We start from the raw sequence: 19,812 nt of genomic DNA on the forward strand, positions 1-19,812 counted from the left end.
GCAAGTTCCATGTCAAATGCTTTGAAAGGATTGGTCTGGTTCTCAAACACCATTTTCCTCAAAGGAAAACAAGATATACTGCCCTGTTTTCTCACCTCCTTCAAAGGCTAATGAGGCCATGACTTTGCCTGGGATCACAAATGCTCCAGGTCACTCTTGCTTAGAAAAAGCATCTACACTTGGTCCATATTCACACCCTCATTCCTAGCAAGATGACCTTGTTGACCAAAAAATATATTCAGAACCTGATAGAGTTAGTTTATTTGGTGGGAATGTTTAGGACTCCAGGCCCTGGAGACTGCATCTCAGTAGCTCTGAGAAAACTGCTTCAAGGAGGCAGGAGGGGAAGTCAGGCTGTATACAAGTTTGCAACAAAGGGAGCAGGCAGTCTGAACATCAAAGATCAGGTATCAAGTTAAGGAAGTTAGCATTCTGTTTGTGGGAAGATGCAAGCCTCTGGACTCACTGAATTCATTCCTTTCATATGCACCTCAGCTATCTGGGGCCAATCCTGTTTCCTTGTTCACCTTAAAGTATGGCAGATGGCTGCTTCTTGCATTGTCCCAGCTCCTCAGCAATCACCATGCAGGGGGTGGCAGCATCCCCTGGATCACAGTTTTGGAGGCCTTCATTCACATTTGAAGGCCAGAAATCGCTGATGGCTGTGACATTTCTTGTTTATTGATATGGCAGGAGATATTTTCATTTCACAAACTCATGGAAAAAACCCAATCCTGTATGTTCTTCTCTGAGATGTCACATCACCTGTTTTTAACCTATTCTTGGGCACCAGACTTGGATGTGAGTTTCAAAGTGGGACATTGGCTGGTAGCAGAGAATGGATACAGCTTTCCTTATCCTGCCTAAATTTTCATGGACCAGTTAAAAATTTAACTCTAGGTAACTGCATCTCCCTTTTTCGTTACTCATTCCATAGGTTACTTTATCTGTTTATTCCTCAAGCAGATATAGATTCCTTTTTGCTCTTCTCCCATGTCTAGTTGGTTATCAAATCCTTATGAATCCATTCTTTCCATCCCTTTGTGCTATTTCTTCAGGATGTTGCTATTTCTTGTCTCTCCAGTAATCTATCCTTCTGAGTGAATTATATCAGCTCATATCTCTTTCTAAGTTGATGGAGGGCAAATTGGTGCTCACCACACCCTGCATCCAGGTGGGACAAGAGGGCAAGAAAGTGGAGACCTAGGCAGAGGGGATGCAGAAGAAGTGATGTAGATGGGAAGATCAGGAACATTTGGGTCTTTATGTTTCAAATATGTGGATGGAGGTGTCTGATATGATTGAAAACTTAAAGGAAGAATTTGAGAGTAGTGAACTTCTCTGAAAACATATTGTTTCAAGATTGTGTTAATCTGGTTACTATTGAAAATGTAAACGTGATCCTGCTGCGATTCTTCAGGGTAGAGACAGCTGTCATATAGGAGTGGCCAAGTAAATATTACCTTTACACGATACATAGCCCCCCACCCCCATTCCATCGTGGACATGTGGAGAAGCTGCTGAACTAATGTAAGAACTGAGAGTGCTGGCCTGGCTGTGAGCTGAGTCCACCCGGTTACTGCTTGATGGCCTGCATGGTGTCCAGGGCTCCAACCTACGCTCACACTTGCAGTCTTCGTAGTTCTATGCTGTGCTTGGGAATGGGAAGATGCCCAGGACTTCTCCCAGGGCAGCTCACAAGGCTATTCACCATTGGGAAGTAATGAAATAAATGACGTATAACGAAAGAAATAAAGTATACCCACCAAGAAGCTCAGTGAACTCCAAAAAACACAGATAAACAATACATTCAGGAAAAGAATATGTGAACAAAATGAGATTAAAAATTTTTCTTATCATTATTATTATTGTTTTTAATGTTTGGTTGCACTGGGTCTTTGTTGCTGCACATGGGCTTTCTCTAATTGCTGCAAGCAGGCACTACTCTTCTTTGTGGAGAGCAGGCTTCTGTACGTGGGGGCTTCCCTTGTTGCGGAGCACAGGCTCTAGGCGCTCAGGCTTCAGTAGTAGTTGCAGCATGCAGGCTCCTATTTGCGGTTTGCAGGTCCTAGAGCATGGGCTCAGTAGTTGTGCACAGGCTGAGTGGCTCCGCAGAGGAAATTGATTGTTTTACAGAGACAGAAATCATAAAAAAGGAAGCAACACAGAGTTTGCTGATGGTTTAGTGGTTAGGATTCGATGCTTTCACTGCTGTGCCTGGATTCTATCCTGGTCTGGGAACTGAGATCCCTCAATCTCTGCAGTGAGGCCAAAAAAAGGAGAAGGAACCAAACAGAAATTCTTTTGCTTAAGATTACAATGAATGAAATGCAACAAAATGAAAAATGCTACAGAGAGCATCAGCAACAGCAGAAGAATCTGTAATGTAGAAGACAATTGAAAGTACCTAGCCAGAAGAATAGAAGAAAAAAAGAATGAAAAAAAATGTGAAAGAACCTGTGTGAACTACGGGATAACATTCACAGAAACAACCTGCACATTACTGGAGTCCCAGAGAGGGAGGAAGAGACAGAGATTGTGCTTAAAGAAATAATAACAGGTAAGTCCCAAATTGGATCAGATTTAGACATCCAAGTTCATGTAGCTAATAGGTCACCCCTCAGAGTTCATTCAAAACTATCCTCTCCAAGACACATTTCCTACAATCAAGACAAAGAGAGAATTTTAGAAGCATCAAGAGAAAAGTAAATGCTCACAAAAAAGACATTCCCTTAAGAATATCACTGGGTTTCTGAGAATAAACCTGGCAGGGCAGGAGAGACTAGGATGATATATTCAAGCTGATGAAAGTAAAAACCTGGCAACCAAGAATACTTTTCTCAGGAAGGTTGTCTTTCAGAAATGAAGATGATATAAAGACTTTCCCAAACAAACAACAGTTGAGGAAGTTCACCAACACAGGTTTGTCTTACAAGATTGCCGAAGGGAGTTCAAGCTAAATGCTGCTGCTATTGCTGCTAAGTCGCTTCAGTCGTGTCCAACTCTGTGAGACCCCATAGACGGCAGCCCACCAGGCTCCCCCGTGCCTGGGATTCTCCAGGCAAGAACACTGGAGTGGGTTGCCATTGCCTTCTCCAATGCAGGAAAGTGGAAAGTGAAAGTGAAGTCGCTCAGTCGTGTCCGACTCTTAGCGACCCCATGGACTGCAGCCCACCAGGTGCCTCTGTCCATGGGATTTTCCAGGCAAGAGTCCTGGAGTAGGGTGCCATTGCCTTCTCCGCTTCAAGCTAAATGAAGGATACTAATAATCATATGAAAGAAGATACAACAGATTTGTAAATGTAAATATGTAATCCAATTCAGAAAACTCTAATATATAAAATATACAGTGAAAGTTGCTTAGTCGTGTCCAACTCTTTGTGACCCCCTTGGACTGTCTATGGAATTCTCCATGCCAGAATACTGGAGTGGATAGACTTTCCCTTCTCCAGGGGATCTTCCCAACCCAGGGATCAAACCCAGGTCTCCCACCCAGGTCTGTCCAGATTCTTTATTGGCTGAGCCACAAGGGAAGCCCAAGAATACTGGAGTGGGCAGCCTATCCCTTCTTCAGGGGATCTTCCCGACCCAGGAAGTGAACCGGGGGCTCCTGCATTGCAGGTGGATTCTCTACCAACTGAGCTATCAGGGAAGCCCACAAAATATACAATGGACTTGTAAATGTAAATGTGTAATACAACACAGAATATTCTAATACTGAAGATGGTAGTGTGCTAACCAGTTAACTGTAGTCTAAAGGAAGTATTAAAATAACTATAAAGAAAAGTTTTTTGTTAGTGGATATATAATATAAAGAGAGGAAAATTCTGACATCAAAAAAAGAAAGTGTAAGGGGATAAAAGGTATAGCTTTTGTATGTGATTGAAATTAATTTATCAGTGTAATATATACTGTTGTGTCTGTAAGATGTTATACATGAGTCTCATGGCAACAAAAATGTAAAAACCTACAGTAGAGTCACAAAAAGTAAAGAGAAAGGAGTCAGAGCACACCTTTATCCAAAGTTATTAGCTCACAGTTCTAACTGTTGTGCAGAACAGTTGAGGTGTCCTGGTCTCTACAGCATCCTTCAGGATCAGCCCCAGAGGACTCTCCTTTCACAAAGTGAAGGATGAATTAGTCTGCTTGTTTTTTTTTTTTTTTTTTAAGCAAAAGAACTCTTTCTGCAGCTCATTTCCTTCCTTATGTCATACAGACAGCACAGCTGTACTTTTTAATTGCAAACTTTCTTCCTGTGATGTCGCTGTGAGGTTTTAATTGAAAAACTGCCAAATGATAAATCATATGAATACCCTGTCTCCTCCATTTGGTCTGATTAAGACTTAATAAGAGGCCACATGTTAGTATGCTGTGGTTTGTCTTCTGTATCCTTAGAGATAGAGATTTGCAGCGTTCGAAGTGACATGTCTGTTGGTGATAAGCTCCCTCTGTTTGAAAATGAAAACTTGCCCTGTTAATTGCTGAAAACATTTGCCTTTAAACCAAAAATGTCAGTTGGCTAAGTGGTGTCCTCAAAAATAGTTCTCTATATTTAAGATAATTTCTCTTGAATGTCCAGCAGGGTCTAATTCAGTCATTCAATAAACATTATCTGAGCATCTATTAAGTTATAGAGAGTGGAAATACAGAACTTATACTCAGGTACAGGCCCATCTCCAATCCTGGGCCCTGGAAGGGCTTTAGCAGATACTTGCAGCCTGCAGTAGCCTTGGGTAGCATGCCCAGATGGGGAAGGAGTCAACGATAAGGAAAAGAGAATCTGTTTACAGACTTTTAGATGTTAAAGGAGGAACACATTTTGCTGTATTTCCAGTGTTCTGAGGCTGATCTGCAGGCTGGACTCAGCTGCATCAAAGCTCCATGTGCAATAGAGCACCAGGTCATAGAGTTCAAGTCTGAGCAACCACTCAGCCTTTGAACTCTGAGTGCCATCCCAGTGGCAGTAAACTTGAGTTTAAGTGGTTTACGAATGACCACCTGCAGGAACTCAATAGCTCTGGAGTAGGTAATACATCAATTCTGAACAGAGGTGGATTAATCATGAAGGTAATGAAGCCTCACCTGCACAGACTCTCCTTGCACCAACTCCTCCCGAGTTCTGAGGCAGGCCCTAGGGCTGTGCTCACAAGGATATAGGCTTTGAATGTGCTGTTTTCTTGAGTTTGAAAACTTGTTGCTGAACCACGAAAAGACTCCAGGATTCTTGGCCTCCGGAGGAGAAGAATTCAACCCGAGGCCAGAGACGAGGCTTGATTGCTCAGAACTTTTGTGTAATAAAGTTTTATTAAAGTATAAAGGAGACAGAGAAAGCTTCTGACATAGGCATCAGAAGGGGGCAGAAAGAGTACCCCCTTGCTAGTGTTAGCAATGGAGTTATATATTCTCCAATTAGTTATTACAGTGAATCAAAAGAATGTCTGGAGGTTGTAAAGACCTCACTAGACCTACTCCCATAATTTACATTTTAAGATAACAGGATTAGCCAGAAGGTTTTTTCCAGAGACTGTCCTCAAGCAGGATACATTATTGTTATATAATCCTAAGGAATATAGAGGGAAAGAGAAGAAAAAAAGTTTGTCCTTTCTTCCTCCTTGAGAATTCCAGACCCCTCTCTCCTTGGAAACCCCTAGACTTCTTATCAACTGGCCTAGGAAATGACTATCTCAAGTTGAGGGAAAAAAAATTAGCAAAATTATTTCTTACCCAAAGGTGAAGATTTCTTTCTGTGGAAAATTCTTCAAAGATGGGAATACCAGACAATGTTACCTGCCTCCTGAGAAATCTGCATGCAGGTCAAGAAGCAACAGTTAGAACCAGACATGGAACAAAGAACTGGTTCCAAACTGGGAAAGGAGTACATCAAGGCTGTATATTGTCACCCTGCTTATTTAATTTATATGCAGTGTACATCATGCAAAATGCTGGGTTGGATGAAGCACAAGCTAGAATCAAGATTGCTGGGAGAAATATCAATAACCTTAGATATGCAGATGACACCACCCTTGTGGCAGAAAGTGAAGAGGAACTAAAGAGCCTCTTGATGGAAATGAAAGAGAGTGAAAAAGTGGGCTTAAAACTCAGCATTCAAAAAACGAAGATCACCGCATCTGGTCCCATCACTCCATGGCAAATAGATGGAGAAACAATGGAAACAGTGAGAGACTTTACTTTTTGGGCTCCAAAATCACTGCAGATGGTGACTGCAGCCATGAAATTAAAAGACGCTTGCTTCTTGAAGAATAGTCATGACCAACCTAGACAGCATATTAAAAGGCAGAGACATTACTTTGCCAACAAAGGTCCATCTAGTCAAAGCTATGTTTTTTCCAGTTGTCACGTATGGATGTGAGAGCAGGACTATAAAGAAAGTTTAGCACCGAAAAATGGATGCTTTTGAACTGTGGTGTTGGAGAAGACTCTTGAGAGTCCCTTGGATTGCAAGGAGATCCAAGTCAACCCTGAAGGAAACCAGTCCTGAATATTCATTGGAAGGACTGATGCTGAAGCTGAAACTCCAATACTTTGGCCACCTGATGTAAAGAGCTGACTGATTGGAAAAGACCCTGATGCTGGGAAAGATTGAAGACCAGAGGAGAAGAGGACGACAGAGGATGAGCTGCTTGGATTGCATCACCAACTCAATGGCCATGAGTTGAGCAAGCTACAGGAGTTGGTGATACAGGGAAGCCTGGTGTGCTACAGTCCATGGGGTCACAAAAAGTTGGACACTACTGATCCACTAAACTGAACTGAAAGGTGAAGAAGTTAATTACGTGCATGGAGCAGTAAATGCAGGAATCAGATTTGTTCAGGAAATCAAGAAGAAACTGAGGGGGCTTAGAAAGCACCTGCTATCTTTTTACTAGTACAGGACTGGTGGAAGGCAAAAATAAGATCAGAGATGATGGACTGACTGACTCAGAGGAAAGGAGAGCTGTTTAAGGATGAAGGTCAAAACACAAAGAGACAAATTCGGGAAACTGAGCCTGACTGTCAGCACAGAGTGATGTAGAGGGAACAGGAGATGCACCGGGGCGGGTGCTGTTAGACAGGACTTAGATCTGGTTGTTTGTAAATCAGAAACGGTGACTGAGAAACAACCAAGCCCAACAGAGGAAGCAAGGTAAGCTCAGAGGGAGCAGCTTGGGATGAAGACACAGAAGGAAGAGGAGATCCAGGAACGTACCTGCTTCATGTGACAGATTCTGTCTTCTTTTCAAGTTTTCTTTCTCCTTGGTATCCATCAGAAGAGACTCTGTTCTGCTGCTGGAAAAAGTGACCCCCCAAATCTCAGTGTCTGTCACACACACACACATATAGACACATACACACCCATATATACACACATACACATGCACACATATAGCCATACACACGCACACATAGAGAAACACACACATACACACATACATACACATGCACACACACACGCTCATCACAACCTACAGTTGTTTGTGGTCCGTGAGACTCTTACATGTGCACCATCTGGAACATAGAATTCTGGGGCAGAAAAGAGAGTCTAGAGAATCACACTTGGGCTTTTCCTGCCTCCACTCAGAAGTGACACAGGTGACGCCACCCTCGTTTCATTGCCCAGAATGAGTCACTGAGGACTGGAAATACAGCTATTTATTTGACTATCATTACTGTCTATCATATCCTTCAGTAGAACTCTTGAGAGAGTGCTGTCAGTTTTTTCTCATCTTGGAGAAGCTTCTGAGGTACAGCTTTGTGAAGAAATTGAACGTGATCCTACCCTCTCCGAGTGGGATTTGAAGGCATTTTGTATTTGGATCCTTTGGCTGGTGTGTCTCTGACTCCTGACTCCACCTCAGTCTGTGCAGAGTGGGATTAGTCAGATTTGTGTCTCCCCTGTAACCCACCTCCCTTCTCCACTCAGTATCACTAACTGCAGGGTGATTTTCAGCATTTGTCCATGCATTCATTTCTTTAGTTATCCAACATTTGTTAAGCTCTTTCTATGTGTCTTTACTTGACCTTAAGGAGACACTGAAGAATAAGACATAATACTTGCTCTCCAGGAGCCCACACTTCAAGGCAATATAGTATATGTAAGAAAGTTTTTATAGATTAAATAGATAAAACAGTAAGATTTAGCTGGAGGAGTTAGAAAGAATTTACAGAGGTAACGACTTTATGCATTTAAAAACAAGAGAAGATTTATGAATTTTCTTTTTGTAATAGACTTAAAAATGTGTCCTCTAGAATTCAAATATACATAAATGTAATATTCTCTATTATTATAACTGATTTCATCTTGTGCACTGGCAAGCGGTGTTTGTGTGGACTGAAAGTTCCATAACATTAACACAGACTCTCCCATTTAAAATTTGTCCCTCAACTTAGCTTGGGTTCATTGTAATAACTGTCTTGTCATTTCTAGTTCAAGCTCCCTGCTGAGACTGGTTTTCCTGTGTTTAAGGAGGCATCTTCTTGTCTCTCCTCCCACAGATGGCATCTGGGGTGGGAGGGCTTCTTCCTTTCCAACAGCAGTGGGGAAGGGTCCTTGGTCTGCTTGCTCTCCACTTAGAATCTGCTTGTCTTTGATTTAGTAGCTTTGATCGTCTCTGGTCTCTGGGTATCTGATGCTGCACTATGGAGGAATGAATGAGGCCAATTCAGAGCCATACTCTTGTTCAACATTGCTGCTTATAGACTGTAAAGGGCTGAACAGAGATGATGGGCTGGACCTCAGCCAGCTCATGACCTTGCTCTTTCCTCCATGCCCTTGTGATGAGGTGGTCTTTGGTAAAGGAGACTTTACGAACCCTGGTTCCATCCATACATGCAAGGAACACAGATGGTGAGGTGGGTCTCCAATGCTTTGGTGTAACAACTCAATTAATTATTTCCTTTTAAATTGTGTACTGCTCTTTTAATTTAAAAATATTTTGTATTTTAGTCACTCTGTCCAATTAGTCCTGAGGAAATATTCCTCAGGCAAGCAGGTTTAATTACTAACTTTCCTGGCAAAGAGGTTATTGAACCTCTGAAACCTCTATTTTCTCATGGTGATTTGGGAATAATAATGCTACAAATTGTATTGCTTTACCATAAGACCAAGGAAACAGTCAGTCTAAGTTAAAGAACAGGATTCTCCCTGCTCTTTGCTTCTGCACTTCTAATTCAATATGGAAGCTGTTAAAATAAAATTTTTATAATAAAATTTCTTCCTGTTACAGTTATGTGTGGTTTGAATCGAAAATGTGCCAAATGATAAATACATAAACATCCTGACCACTTGGCCATATCTGATTAAGACAAGAACAGGAGGCTTCATGGCCTTCACCTGTCAGGGTGCTGTGGTTTATCGTCTTTATCTTCAGATATACAAAGACACTTGCAGCATTTTTATATATGTTTAGAAGTGGCTCTCTCAGCACTGCTCTTGGAATGGGGCTAGCCTTGTTTCTGGTATTGCAATTTACTGCGTTCCTTGCAGCAAAGTGTTGAAGTGAACCATACATAGCTTATATCATTTAATCATATTGGAATATCATTACAACAATTGACACAACCTGCATTGTGCTCTTAAGTCCTCATGACAAGTTAAATTATTTCTCAAAAGATTTATTTTGATTGAAGTGTTTTGTATAAAATACCTGACTGACATTCACTCATTCAGGTATACAAGAGACATCATTTAGGATTTTTTATTAGCAGGCTTTGGGGATAAGGGGGTGAATTAGACACAGAACTTTTACCAAGTCCATTTATAAAGTAATATTAGCAAGTAAACAACTTAATTCATGAGGTTCACAGTTGGTAGGGTCAAAGTTCATGAGCAGTAGAATGGGGGACAGAGAGAAGGAGTGATGTGTGGAAGACTCACAAATCTGGCACCAGTCACCATCACAGCATGTCAAAACTCTGGGAGAGTTTTGATAGTTCCAGTCAAAGCTCCAGGTAACAGAATTTAATTCCTATTCTAGGGTTCTGTGATTCCTGGGATGGGATGGAGAGAGGGGCCCTAATATTGCTTCTCTATCACTACTGTGTACTACTATTAACTAGTGGTTATATCTCTTACTAATCCAACTCATTTAATTCTAACCAAAACTCTGTCATCTAGGCACAAAGATATCTGCTTTTACAGACTAAGCCACTGCACAGAGAGTGTAAGGACCCGGTACAAGGCCACACACATGGTATGTGGCTGAACTCTGAGTCACGACAGGGCAAACTGGCTCCCAAGTCTGTTCTCCTGACCCCTGCACTGCACTCTCTCAAGTTCATTGTGGACAAAGTTGGTTGGTGTCCTCCCTAAAGCTTTCCTCCTTCAAATCTTGGATGAGATTGGACACTGAGATTTTCTTATGTGTCAGAGAAGACATACCTTCATCAGAGGGTGAGTGGGTCCATGTTGATGCTGCCCTCCCAGCTCCAGGGTAGCGGGTGCTGGGGACCCTATAATAGCCCTGTGTTAGCCCCTCCTTTCCAGCCCACCCCTCCCTATAATAGAGTCTGAAGCCCCTAACAGCATCTTATCTGTGAGATCTCAGTCCCGAGGTAAGACTGTATGTACCTGGTTCACTAAACGCATCCCTTGGTCATCCTGTGGGAGGGATGAGTGGACCCCAGGAAGCATGTCCTCTGTTCTAGGTGTCTGCCTCATGGATTCTGGTGATGCTGTGGAGTCCATAACTGGGTAAGGAATGATGACTCTGGGCCCCAGGGGGAGTAGAGCATCAACTCTATGTGACTGAGCAGATCCTGGTCCTACTCCAGCCCCTGAGCTTATATTCTGGTTCTGACATTTCTAATCAGTTATTATCACTACTGTGTCAAGCATCCAGAAGGAGATGGAGTTTATGTACAGATGGGGGCTTGGAAGTGAGAGGAACACAGAACATGTGACTGTTGTAAAATAAAATATTAGCACATTTAAAGAGAGAGAGAGAAAAAAATGTGTTCAATTGACTTTTCTCCCTTTTCATTTACCTGAGTCTCAAATAGGAAGGGCAGGCATGACAGGACAGAGAAGCGATGTCTGCTGACCAGGATGAGGGGCCCATCTGGTGGGGAATGTGACAGGGCTGTGGTCTGGCCCACAGCTGCCCTCAGTGTTGGCTTCACTGAGACCTTCAGGTGTGTGTGGTGGGGGTGCATGGAGCCATCCATCTCTGAGCTCAGGTGGGGACTCTGAAGTGTGTGTGTCACTGGTGTGTCCTTCCCCCATCTCTGCTGAAATGATGAGACTCAGGGTGAGGGGGCCTCAGTGTGGGCTTGTGTGGACCACAGGGGTGCATCATGGGAATCTTTAGCCTGAGAGGGCATGAGGCATGTGGGGTAGCATGTTAGTGACCTTGAGTTTATCACTGTCTTATATCACCTACTGTCCTTCTCAGTCTCTTTTCACCCCAGGACTACTTTCTGGTTACCATCTGGGAGCTTCTTCTGATCAGTGGAAACAGAACAAGGCAGCAATGGCCACACTGAACCTCAGCCCCTTCTGCTTTGATCTGTCCCCTCATCTACCCGGGCTTCCATTCTTGTTGTCGCTTTTCCTCTTAAATGTAGAATGAAGGAGGTGGGGTCACTGATAGTTTCAGGCAGCATGAACCCCTTTTCTTTTCTGCCTCACAGGCCTCTTCTTTGACCACTTGCCTGCAGCTACCATGTAGCAGAATACTTTCTGTTTATCCTTCTCTCTGGGGCAGTTCCCTTGAATTATATTTTGCATCTTCTTTAGTAATGGCTTATAATATAATGAATGTTATCAAACCAAACTGTCAATATGCAAAGGGGGAAACTGTGAAGTTTGGGAAACCTGTCTTTCTAAACCACATGTTTTATTCTAGAGATCCCCAAATCCTATTTTGGCAGGCTGGAGTTGAAAGACGACTCCTACTTTCTCTTTGTTTCCTATAACAGCAATCCCTTTCTCTCTTGAAGCATTATTTTGTGACTAGCTGAAAGGGATATTTCACATAAACTGAAATGCAGTATAGGGGAAGGGATTTAGTGTGGCTGGAAAATCACTTATAGGACTTCCTATGTGGCTCAGCAGTAAAGAACCCACCTGCCAATGCAGAAGACACAGGAGACGCGGGTTTAATCCCTGAGTCGGAAAGATCCCCCAGAGAAGGAAATGGCAAGCCATTCCAGTATTCTTGCCTGGGAAATCCTGTGGGTAGAGGAGCCTGGTAGGCTACAGTCTCTGGGGTTTCAAAGAGTCCGACACAACTGAGAATGCATGCATGTGCTCCAGCACCCAGGCTCCAGATCCTTCTGGGAACGGGGGGAAGAGACCAGCAAACTCATCCCTCCACTCGATGGGTCCCACCTCCCTGCCTCCGAGCTCACCTATGAACCCCTGTGCTCCTGGTCCTCACTTTCCGCTGGCCTGATCAATATTCTTGCATTTCTAGCCTTCTTGTAGTTCTCTTCTTCGTCCCTGAGCTCAGTCCCAGGGAAGATCAGTGCTTGATTCCACCAGAGATATTCTCCACGGGCCAACAGATTCCCTCCTCTGACCCTGTCAGTTCTAACAGTCTATGGTATTGGTCAGGGTGATCAGAGGAGAAAATATCACTCATGCTTTTTTGACGCAACTTTTCTACACCAGCCTCGGTCATGGAGCCCGGCTCTCAGAGACCACGGAAGCAGGAGGTCAAAGGACCGTGTTGCTCATATAAGGAGGTGTTGAAGATTCAGAAGCTCATTGGTGTCTGAGCTTCAGAAAGTGGCAGATGCAGCCTCCGATAGTGCCTGAAATGGTGAAAGTTTCTGCTATTGGCTCTCAGGAGGGAGGATGTAGGGGATGGTCTATATAGACCCCGGTTGGCACCCTGATGCCTCCTCACAGGCTGATCCTGCAGCTGGGACTGTGACCTTGAGGACATGGGGTCAGGATGGCTCTGAGCCAACACCTCTCCCTCCAGGGACTTTGTGTCCTCCTCCTCGGCACCGTGGTGGGTGGTCAAGGTAAGAGCTGCCCCTCTGTCCTGGGTCCACAGCAGGGAGTGGATGCCTTGGTGAAGGGAAAGGTGTCTGGAGTTCTGGAGCCGAGCCTCAGTGTTTTTGACCAAACAGCAGCCACAGTGACTGAATACTGGTCCCTCTCCTGTGGGGGGGTCCACTGGTCACAGTGGCAGATTTTACAGAGCAATGAGGTTTGGTCTGGACCGAGCTGGGTCAGCCTGAGCCCCTCCACTGTCTCCCTTGTTCTCAGGGAGCCTCTAGGGGTCCCAGTGGCTCCCAGTGTGTGGAAGGTCCAGCAACTGAGCTCAGCTGGGACTCTGGGCTGTTCCCACACGCTCCACGTGCCTGGTGTGTGAGCACTGCCCCTGGGTCCCCGTGTTTCCTGTCTATGCTCCTGTAGGCTCTGTGCTTCTCTCTCTCTCTCTTCTCTCTCTCTCTCTGTGTCTCTCTCCCTGTGTGTGTGTGTGTGTAGTGTGTGAGGGTGCATGTGAGGGTGTCTGTGCTATGAGGCTGTATGAGGGTGTGGAGCCTGTCTGTGTGAGAGGAATGGGGCTGCTGAGCAGGGACTGAGTGTGATGGTCTGCGTAGCACACAGGGTCCCACAGGGCTGGGGGTCACGGCCGCTGCATGTCACCAGATCAGAGAATATTGTGCACCTGCCTGCCTCTCTCTGGGTCCTCTCTTCCATCTTCCAGCCTCCCATATTTCTTGTCCTTCCTTGAAATGTAAATTTTTTTTCATCAGGCATTTAGTAGTTTTCAACATTTCTGCTATTATGAAAAAAGGTGCTCTGAGCTTTTCTGTATTGAAATGTAAGCACCATTCATGATTATTTCTCTAATGATGTTCTCTGGGTGGAACTGTTGTTTCATGGGCTGTGAATACCCTTAAGGCTTTTGGTACATAGAGAATAAGTGCTTTTTGAAACATTTGCACTGAGTTTTATTTCCAATAGAATTGTGTGAGAATGTTAGTTTCCACTTACCCTCACCAACATTTGCTTTTTACCAAGCTTTAAAATCTTATCCAGTTTCATAGGAAAAAACTAGCATGTATTCACTAATTTAATGCTTCATTTCCTCCTTCCTTGCTTGCTCGTGACATTTGTGCTTTTTAAGTTGTGATGTTTGCCATTTTGGCATGATTTATATTGGAGCTCTCTATACTATGACTGTCGGAAAAGGCAATGGCAACCCACTCCAATACTCTTGCCTGGAAAATCCCATGAAAAGAACAGCCTTGTGGGCTGCCGTCTATGGGGTCGCACAGAGTCAGACATGACTGAAGTGACTTAGCAGCAGCAGCAGCATACTACGACTGTGACTACTGTGCCAGTTCAGTTCAGTCACTCAGTTGTGTCTGCCTATTTGTGACCCCATGGACTGCAGCACACCAGGCTTCCCTATCCATCGTCAACTCCTGGAACTTGCTCAAACTCATGTCCATCGAGTCTGTGATGCCATCCAAACATCTTATCCTTACTTCCCCTCTTCTCCTGCCTTCAATCTTTCCCAGTATCAGGGTCTTTTCAAATGAGTCAGTTCTTCCCATTAGGTGACCAAAGTATTGGAGCTTCAGCATCAGTTCTTCCAATGAATATTCAGGACTGATTTCATTTAAGATTGACTACTTTGATCTCCTTGCAGTCCAAGGGACTCTCAAGAGTCTTCTCCAATACCAGAGTCCAAATGCATCAATTCTTCAGTGCTCAGCTTTTTTATGGTCCAATTCTCACATCCATACATGACTACTGGGAAAACCATAGCTTTGGCTAGATGGACTTTTGTCAGCAAAGTAATGTCTCTGCTTTTTAATATGCTGTCTAGGTTGGTCATAGCTTTTCTTCCAAAGAGCAAGTGACTTTTAATTTCATGGCTGCACCCACCTTCTGCAGTGATTTTCAAATCCCCCGAAATAAAATCAGCCACTGTTCTCATTGTTTTCCCATCTATTTGCCATGAAGTGATGGGACCAGATGCCATGTTTTAGTTTTTTGAATGTTGAGCTTTAAGCCAACATTTTCACTCTCCTCTTTCACTTTCTTCAAGAGGCTCTTCAGTTCCTCTTCACTTTCTGCCATAAGGGTGGTGTCATCTGTATATCTGAGGTTATTGATACTTCTCCAGGCAACCTTGTTTTCAGCTTGTGCTCCATTCAGCCTGGCATTTTGCATGATGTACTCTGCACATAAGTTAAATAAGCAGGATGACAGTAAACAGCCTTGACTTACTTCTTTCCCAATTTGGAACCAGTCTGTTGTTCCATGTCCAGTTCTAACTGTTGCTTCCTGACCTGCATACAGATTTCTCAGGAGGCAGATAAGGTGGTCTGGTGTTCCCATCTCTTAAGAATTTCCCACAGTTTGTTGTGATCCACACAGTCAAAAGCTTTGGTGTAGTCAATGAAACAAAAGTAGATGTTTTTCTGGAACTCTCTTGCGTTTTCAATGACCCAATGAATTTTGGCAATTTGGTCTCTGGTTTCTCTGCCTTTTCTAAATCCAGCTTGAAGTTCTGGAAGTTCACAGTTCATGTACTATTGAAGCCTGACTTGGAGAATTTTGAGTATTACTTTGCTAGTGTGTGAGATGAGTGCAACTGTGTGGTAGTTTGAATACTCTTTGACATTGCCTTTCTTTGGGATTGAAATGAAAACTGACCTTCCCCAGTCCTGTGTCCACTGCTGGGTTTTCCAAATTTGCTGGCATATTGCATGCAGCACTTTCACAGCATCATCTTTTAGGATTTGAAATAGCTCAGCTGGAATTCCATCACCTCCACTAGTTGTTAGCTATATGAATTGGAGTGCACAATAGTCCTACAAGGCAGGATACATTTATCTCAAAAAACAGATCAAGAAACTGAGGCAAAGCAAAGTTAAATCACTTGCCTAAATAAGACAGATAAGATATGAGTAAGTAGCACAGGTAAAATTAGAACCTGAGCATTGGCCTTTCCAGGTGGTGTTAGTGGTAAAGAAGCCACCTGCCAATGCAGGAGATTTAAGAGACATGGGTTCGATCCCTGGGTCAGAAAGATCACATGGAGAAGGGCATGGCAACCCACTCCTGTATTCTTGCCCGGAGAATCCCATGGACAGAGGTGCTTGGCCGGCTACAGTCCAGGGGGTTGCAAAGAGTCAGACACGACTGAGCAGGCCTCTTGGATACCTTGTTTCTCCTAATGGCATCCATAATTCCTGTAGGTTTTCTTTATTCCTTTGCATTCTTTTTGCTCCTCTGATTGGATAATTTCAACTGATCTTTGTTTTATTTCATTGAGTCTTCTTTTTGGTCAAGTCTGCATTTTTAAAATGATCTGACTATACACCAGGATCTTCTCCGGTTCTGCATTTCCCCAGACGTTCCCTCTGTGATGGCACCACTTTGGTTTCCAGAGTGAGAGCACATGGGGCGGGTCAGAGATCTGAGCCATTTTAAGGGTGCCCCAGGGACGACGTCTTGTTAGACTGTAAGAAAGATTCTCATTTTCTGACCTGAATTTAAACCTAATGGAGTTGATCAAGGTCTCAGAGAACTCACTTCTCAGTTCCTGACAGGCAGGCAAGAGCCTGGGACACTGGGTGAGACCTGATGTGATAGAGAGGTGGTTTGGGTTCCAGTTCCAGGTGGGACCAGGCAGCAGACCTGGTCACACAGGAAGAAGTCTCACCTGGATAAAGCAGTGAAGGCTCATGTATAAACCTCCAGCTTGTTCACCTACTGTCTTCTGACTCTGGAGGGAAGCCCTGCATCAGTTATGTGTTGTTGTGCAACCAATTACTGATGAATTCTGCAGCTTAAGTCAGCAAACACCTAGTATCTCATACTTTCTGTGGGTCAAGAATTGACATGGCTTACCTGAGTCCTCAGAGTCATGATGTCCCAGAAGGATGCAGTCATCTGAAGGTTCAACCAAGAGAGGATATCCCCCATGTACTTACCTGCTTGTTAGTAGCATTCAGACTTTGGTAGATTGTTGAACTGAAATCTAATCTCATAAGTGACATCTTATCACTTTTGTCAAATTCCACTTGTTAGATGCATTTTACTAGGTATATTTGAGTGTGGGGATTACACAAGGATGTGAACACCAAGCAGTAGAAATAATCAGAACACTTTAGAGCCTGTTACCCCAGCCCTCTATTCCTCAGCTGGATGAGATGCTCCCTATGGACAGGGAAGGAGAGGGAGGATTCCTCCCTGGATCCCAGGCCATGAGCTGTAACTGAGACGGGGAAGCTGGGACCTAGTAGCCTTGGGCACATCCACAGGGAGGGCAGCATCCAGAGTCTCTGAAGTCCTGTCCTCAGTGGTGTCCCTGGAGCTGGTTGTACAGGATCATGAGAAACACCTGGTGCCTCTCTTCCTGCTCCATGTTCGGTGATGGCACTTTGGGAGCTTAGAGTTGGCCATAGTGGGAATATATATACCACAGAAGTCAACAAATGCTGTACACAGGGAATTTTTTTCAGAGATTAGAGTGTTCATTTTTTGTTCCTTGGCAGTACACTACCGCATGGTGCCCTAAGACCTGTCCTGCATCTGTGTCTGTGTCTCTCTTGCAGATCTGGAGCTGAGGCTGAAGGATGGAGGTCACCGCTGTGAGGGGAGAGGAAGTGAAACACCAAGGAGAATGGGGCACAGTGTGTGATTTCAAGTGGAGCTTAGAAGAGGCAGCTGTGCTGTGCAGACAGCTGGGGTGTGGAGCTGCTGTTGATGCTCCCCAAGGAGCTTACTTTGGACCAGCAGTTGGCCCCATTTGGCTTGAATATATTCACTGCAGTGGGACAGAGTCAGCTATCATGGAGTGTGCTTATCCTACTGTTAAAGACTATCATCCTGAGGGCTTTTCCCATGATCAGGATGCTGGAACAGTCTGCTCAGGTAAGTCCTGTCTGGCCTGGGAGGGGATTTCCAGCAGGAAAAGCCTCAGTCTCATTCCCAGCCTAACTATAAGAATATGGATCACAGCCTTTAGTACATACATGGGTGAAGATTCCAGTCACACAGTTATTCCTAGAGCATTAGGTTTTCAAGGGAGCAGAAGAGCTTGCTTGGCCCTGAACAGTAAAGGCTCCAGATCCATTGGTCACTGTACCCTTCAGGTTTGTGTGATATGTCACAGGAGGCAGTGAGATGAGATCAAATATATCATACATGTACAACTGCCTGGTTGAACCTACATTAATTAGGTTAATGTAGTAGTAGTACCATGGTAGTTTTTTGTATTTTTTCCATGGGATGGTTGGACGAGTGAAGCTCTAAGAGGGGATATATGAGAGGTTCAGGTAAGGAGAGATGTGAGTTTATTACACTCACAGGTCTTATAGAGACAGAGTATCAGTAGGTGGGTACTTGGGGGAGGTGCCAATGGAACACCCTGATCCAAGCAGTGGTGCCTTGAAAATGGAGTGTGAGGACCCATGGACAAGTGACAATAATATATATGGGTCTTGTTTTTGTTTTCACCCAGCCAATCTATATCTTTTGGTTAGAGCATTGAATTAGTGTACATTTAAGGGAATTATGGAAATGTATGTTCTTACTGACATTCTGTTAATTGCTTTGTATTTTTTTGGTAGATCTTTTCTTCTTCCCTTCCTCTTTGGTTCTCTTCTCATTATTCAATGGCTATCTTTAATGTTGAGTTTGAATTCCTTTTTCTTTACTGTGTGAATATATGCTATAGATTTATGGTTAGTGGATACCATGAGGTTTTGATATGCAGTCTATTGTAAGTTGTTGGTCTCATAATTTCCAATGCGTTTCCAATATCTTGCATTTTTACTCTCCTCATGATTGCTAGTTTTGGTATCATACTTTTGTGTGAAAGCTTTCCTAACTTTACTGTATGTTTGCTTTTACTGGTAAGCTTTCTCATTCATACTTTCTTTTTTCTTCTCTGGCCTTTTAATTTTCTGCCTAGAGAAGTTCCTTTAGCACTTGGAAGTTGGTACAGTGGTGCTGAATGTTGAGTTTTAAGCCAACTTTTTCACTCAACATTTGGAAAACATTCAGCTCAACATTCAGAAAACAAAGATCATGGCATCCAGTCCCATCACTTCATGGCAAATAGATAGAGAAACAGTGGAAACTGTGGCAGACTTTATTTTTGGGGTTCCAAAATCACTGCATATTGTGGTTGCAGCCATAAAATTAAATGATGCTTACTCATTGGAAGATAAGTTATGAGCAACCTAGACAGCATATTAAAAAGCAGAGGCATTACTTTGCCAACAAAGGTCCGTCTAGTCAAGGCTATGGTTTTTCCAGTGGTCATGCATGGATGTGAGAGTTGGACAATAAAGAAAGCTGAAGAATTGATGCTTTTGAACTGTGGTGTTGGAGAAGACTCTTGAGAGTCCCTTGGATTGCAAGGAGATTCAACCAGTCCATTCTAAAGGAGATCAGTCCTGAATGTTAAATGATGTTGAAGCTGAAACTCCAATACTTTGGCCACCTGATGCAAAGAACTAACTCATTTGAAAAGGCCCTGATGCTGGGAAAGATTGAAGGCAGGAGGAGAAGGGGACCACATAGGATGAGATGATTGGATGGCATCACTGACTCAATGGACAGGAGTCTGAGTAAACTCCAGGCATTGGTGATGGACAGGGAGACCTGGTGTGCTGCTGTCCATGGGGTCGCAGAGTCAGCCTCAGCTGAGCAACTGAACTGACTGACTGACTGAGAGTGGTGCTGAATTCTTTTAGCTTTTCCTTGTCTGTAAAGCCTTTGATTTCTCCATAGAATCTGAACAAAAGCCTTGCTGGGTAGAGCATTTTTGATACTAGGTTTCCCCTTTTATCAGTTTAAATATATCATGCCACTCCCTTCTGGCCTGC

General features: G+C 43.7%; 1 protein-coding gene across 1 annotated transcript in view; it reads left to right on the forward strand.

Moving 5' to 3' along the window:
• Window positions 1-12,896: 12,896 nt before the first annotated feature.
• Window positions 12,897-19,812, forward strand: part of LOC122423126 — a 113,784-nt gene continuing 106,868 nt past the window's right edge. Inside the window, 3 exon segments of the mRNA XM_043439906.1 lie at window positions 12,897-12,969; window positions 17,533-17,578; window positions 17,580-17,851. Of these exon segments, the coding sequence (XP_043295841.1) occupies window positions 12,897-12,969; window positions 17,533-17,578; window positions 17,580-17,851 (391 nt within the window).

Source organism: Cervus canadensis, chromosome 21 (genome assembly GCF_019320065.1).
Source record: "Cervus canadensis isolate Bull #8, Minnesota chromosome 21, ASM1932006v1, whole genome shotgun sequence".
In the NCBI taxonomy this organism is placed as follows: Eukaryota; Metazoa; Chordata; class Mammalia; order Artiodactyla; family Cervidae; genus Cervus; species Cervus canadensis.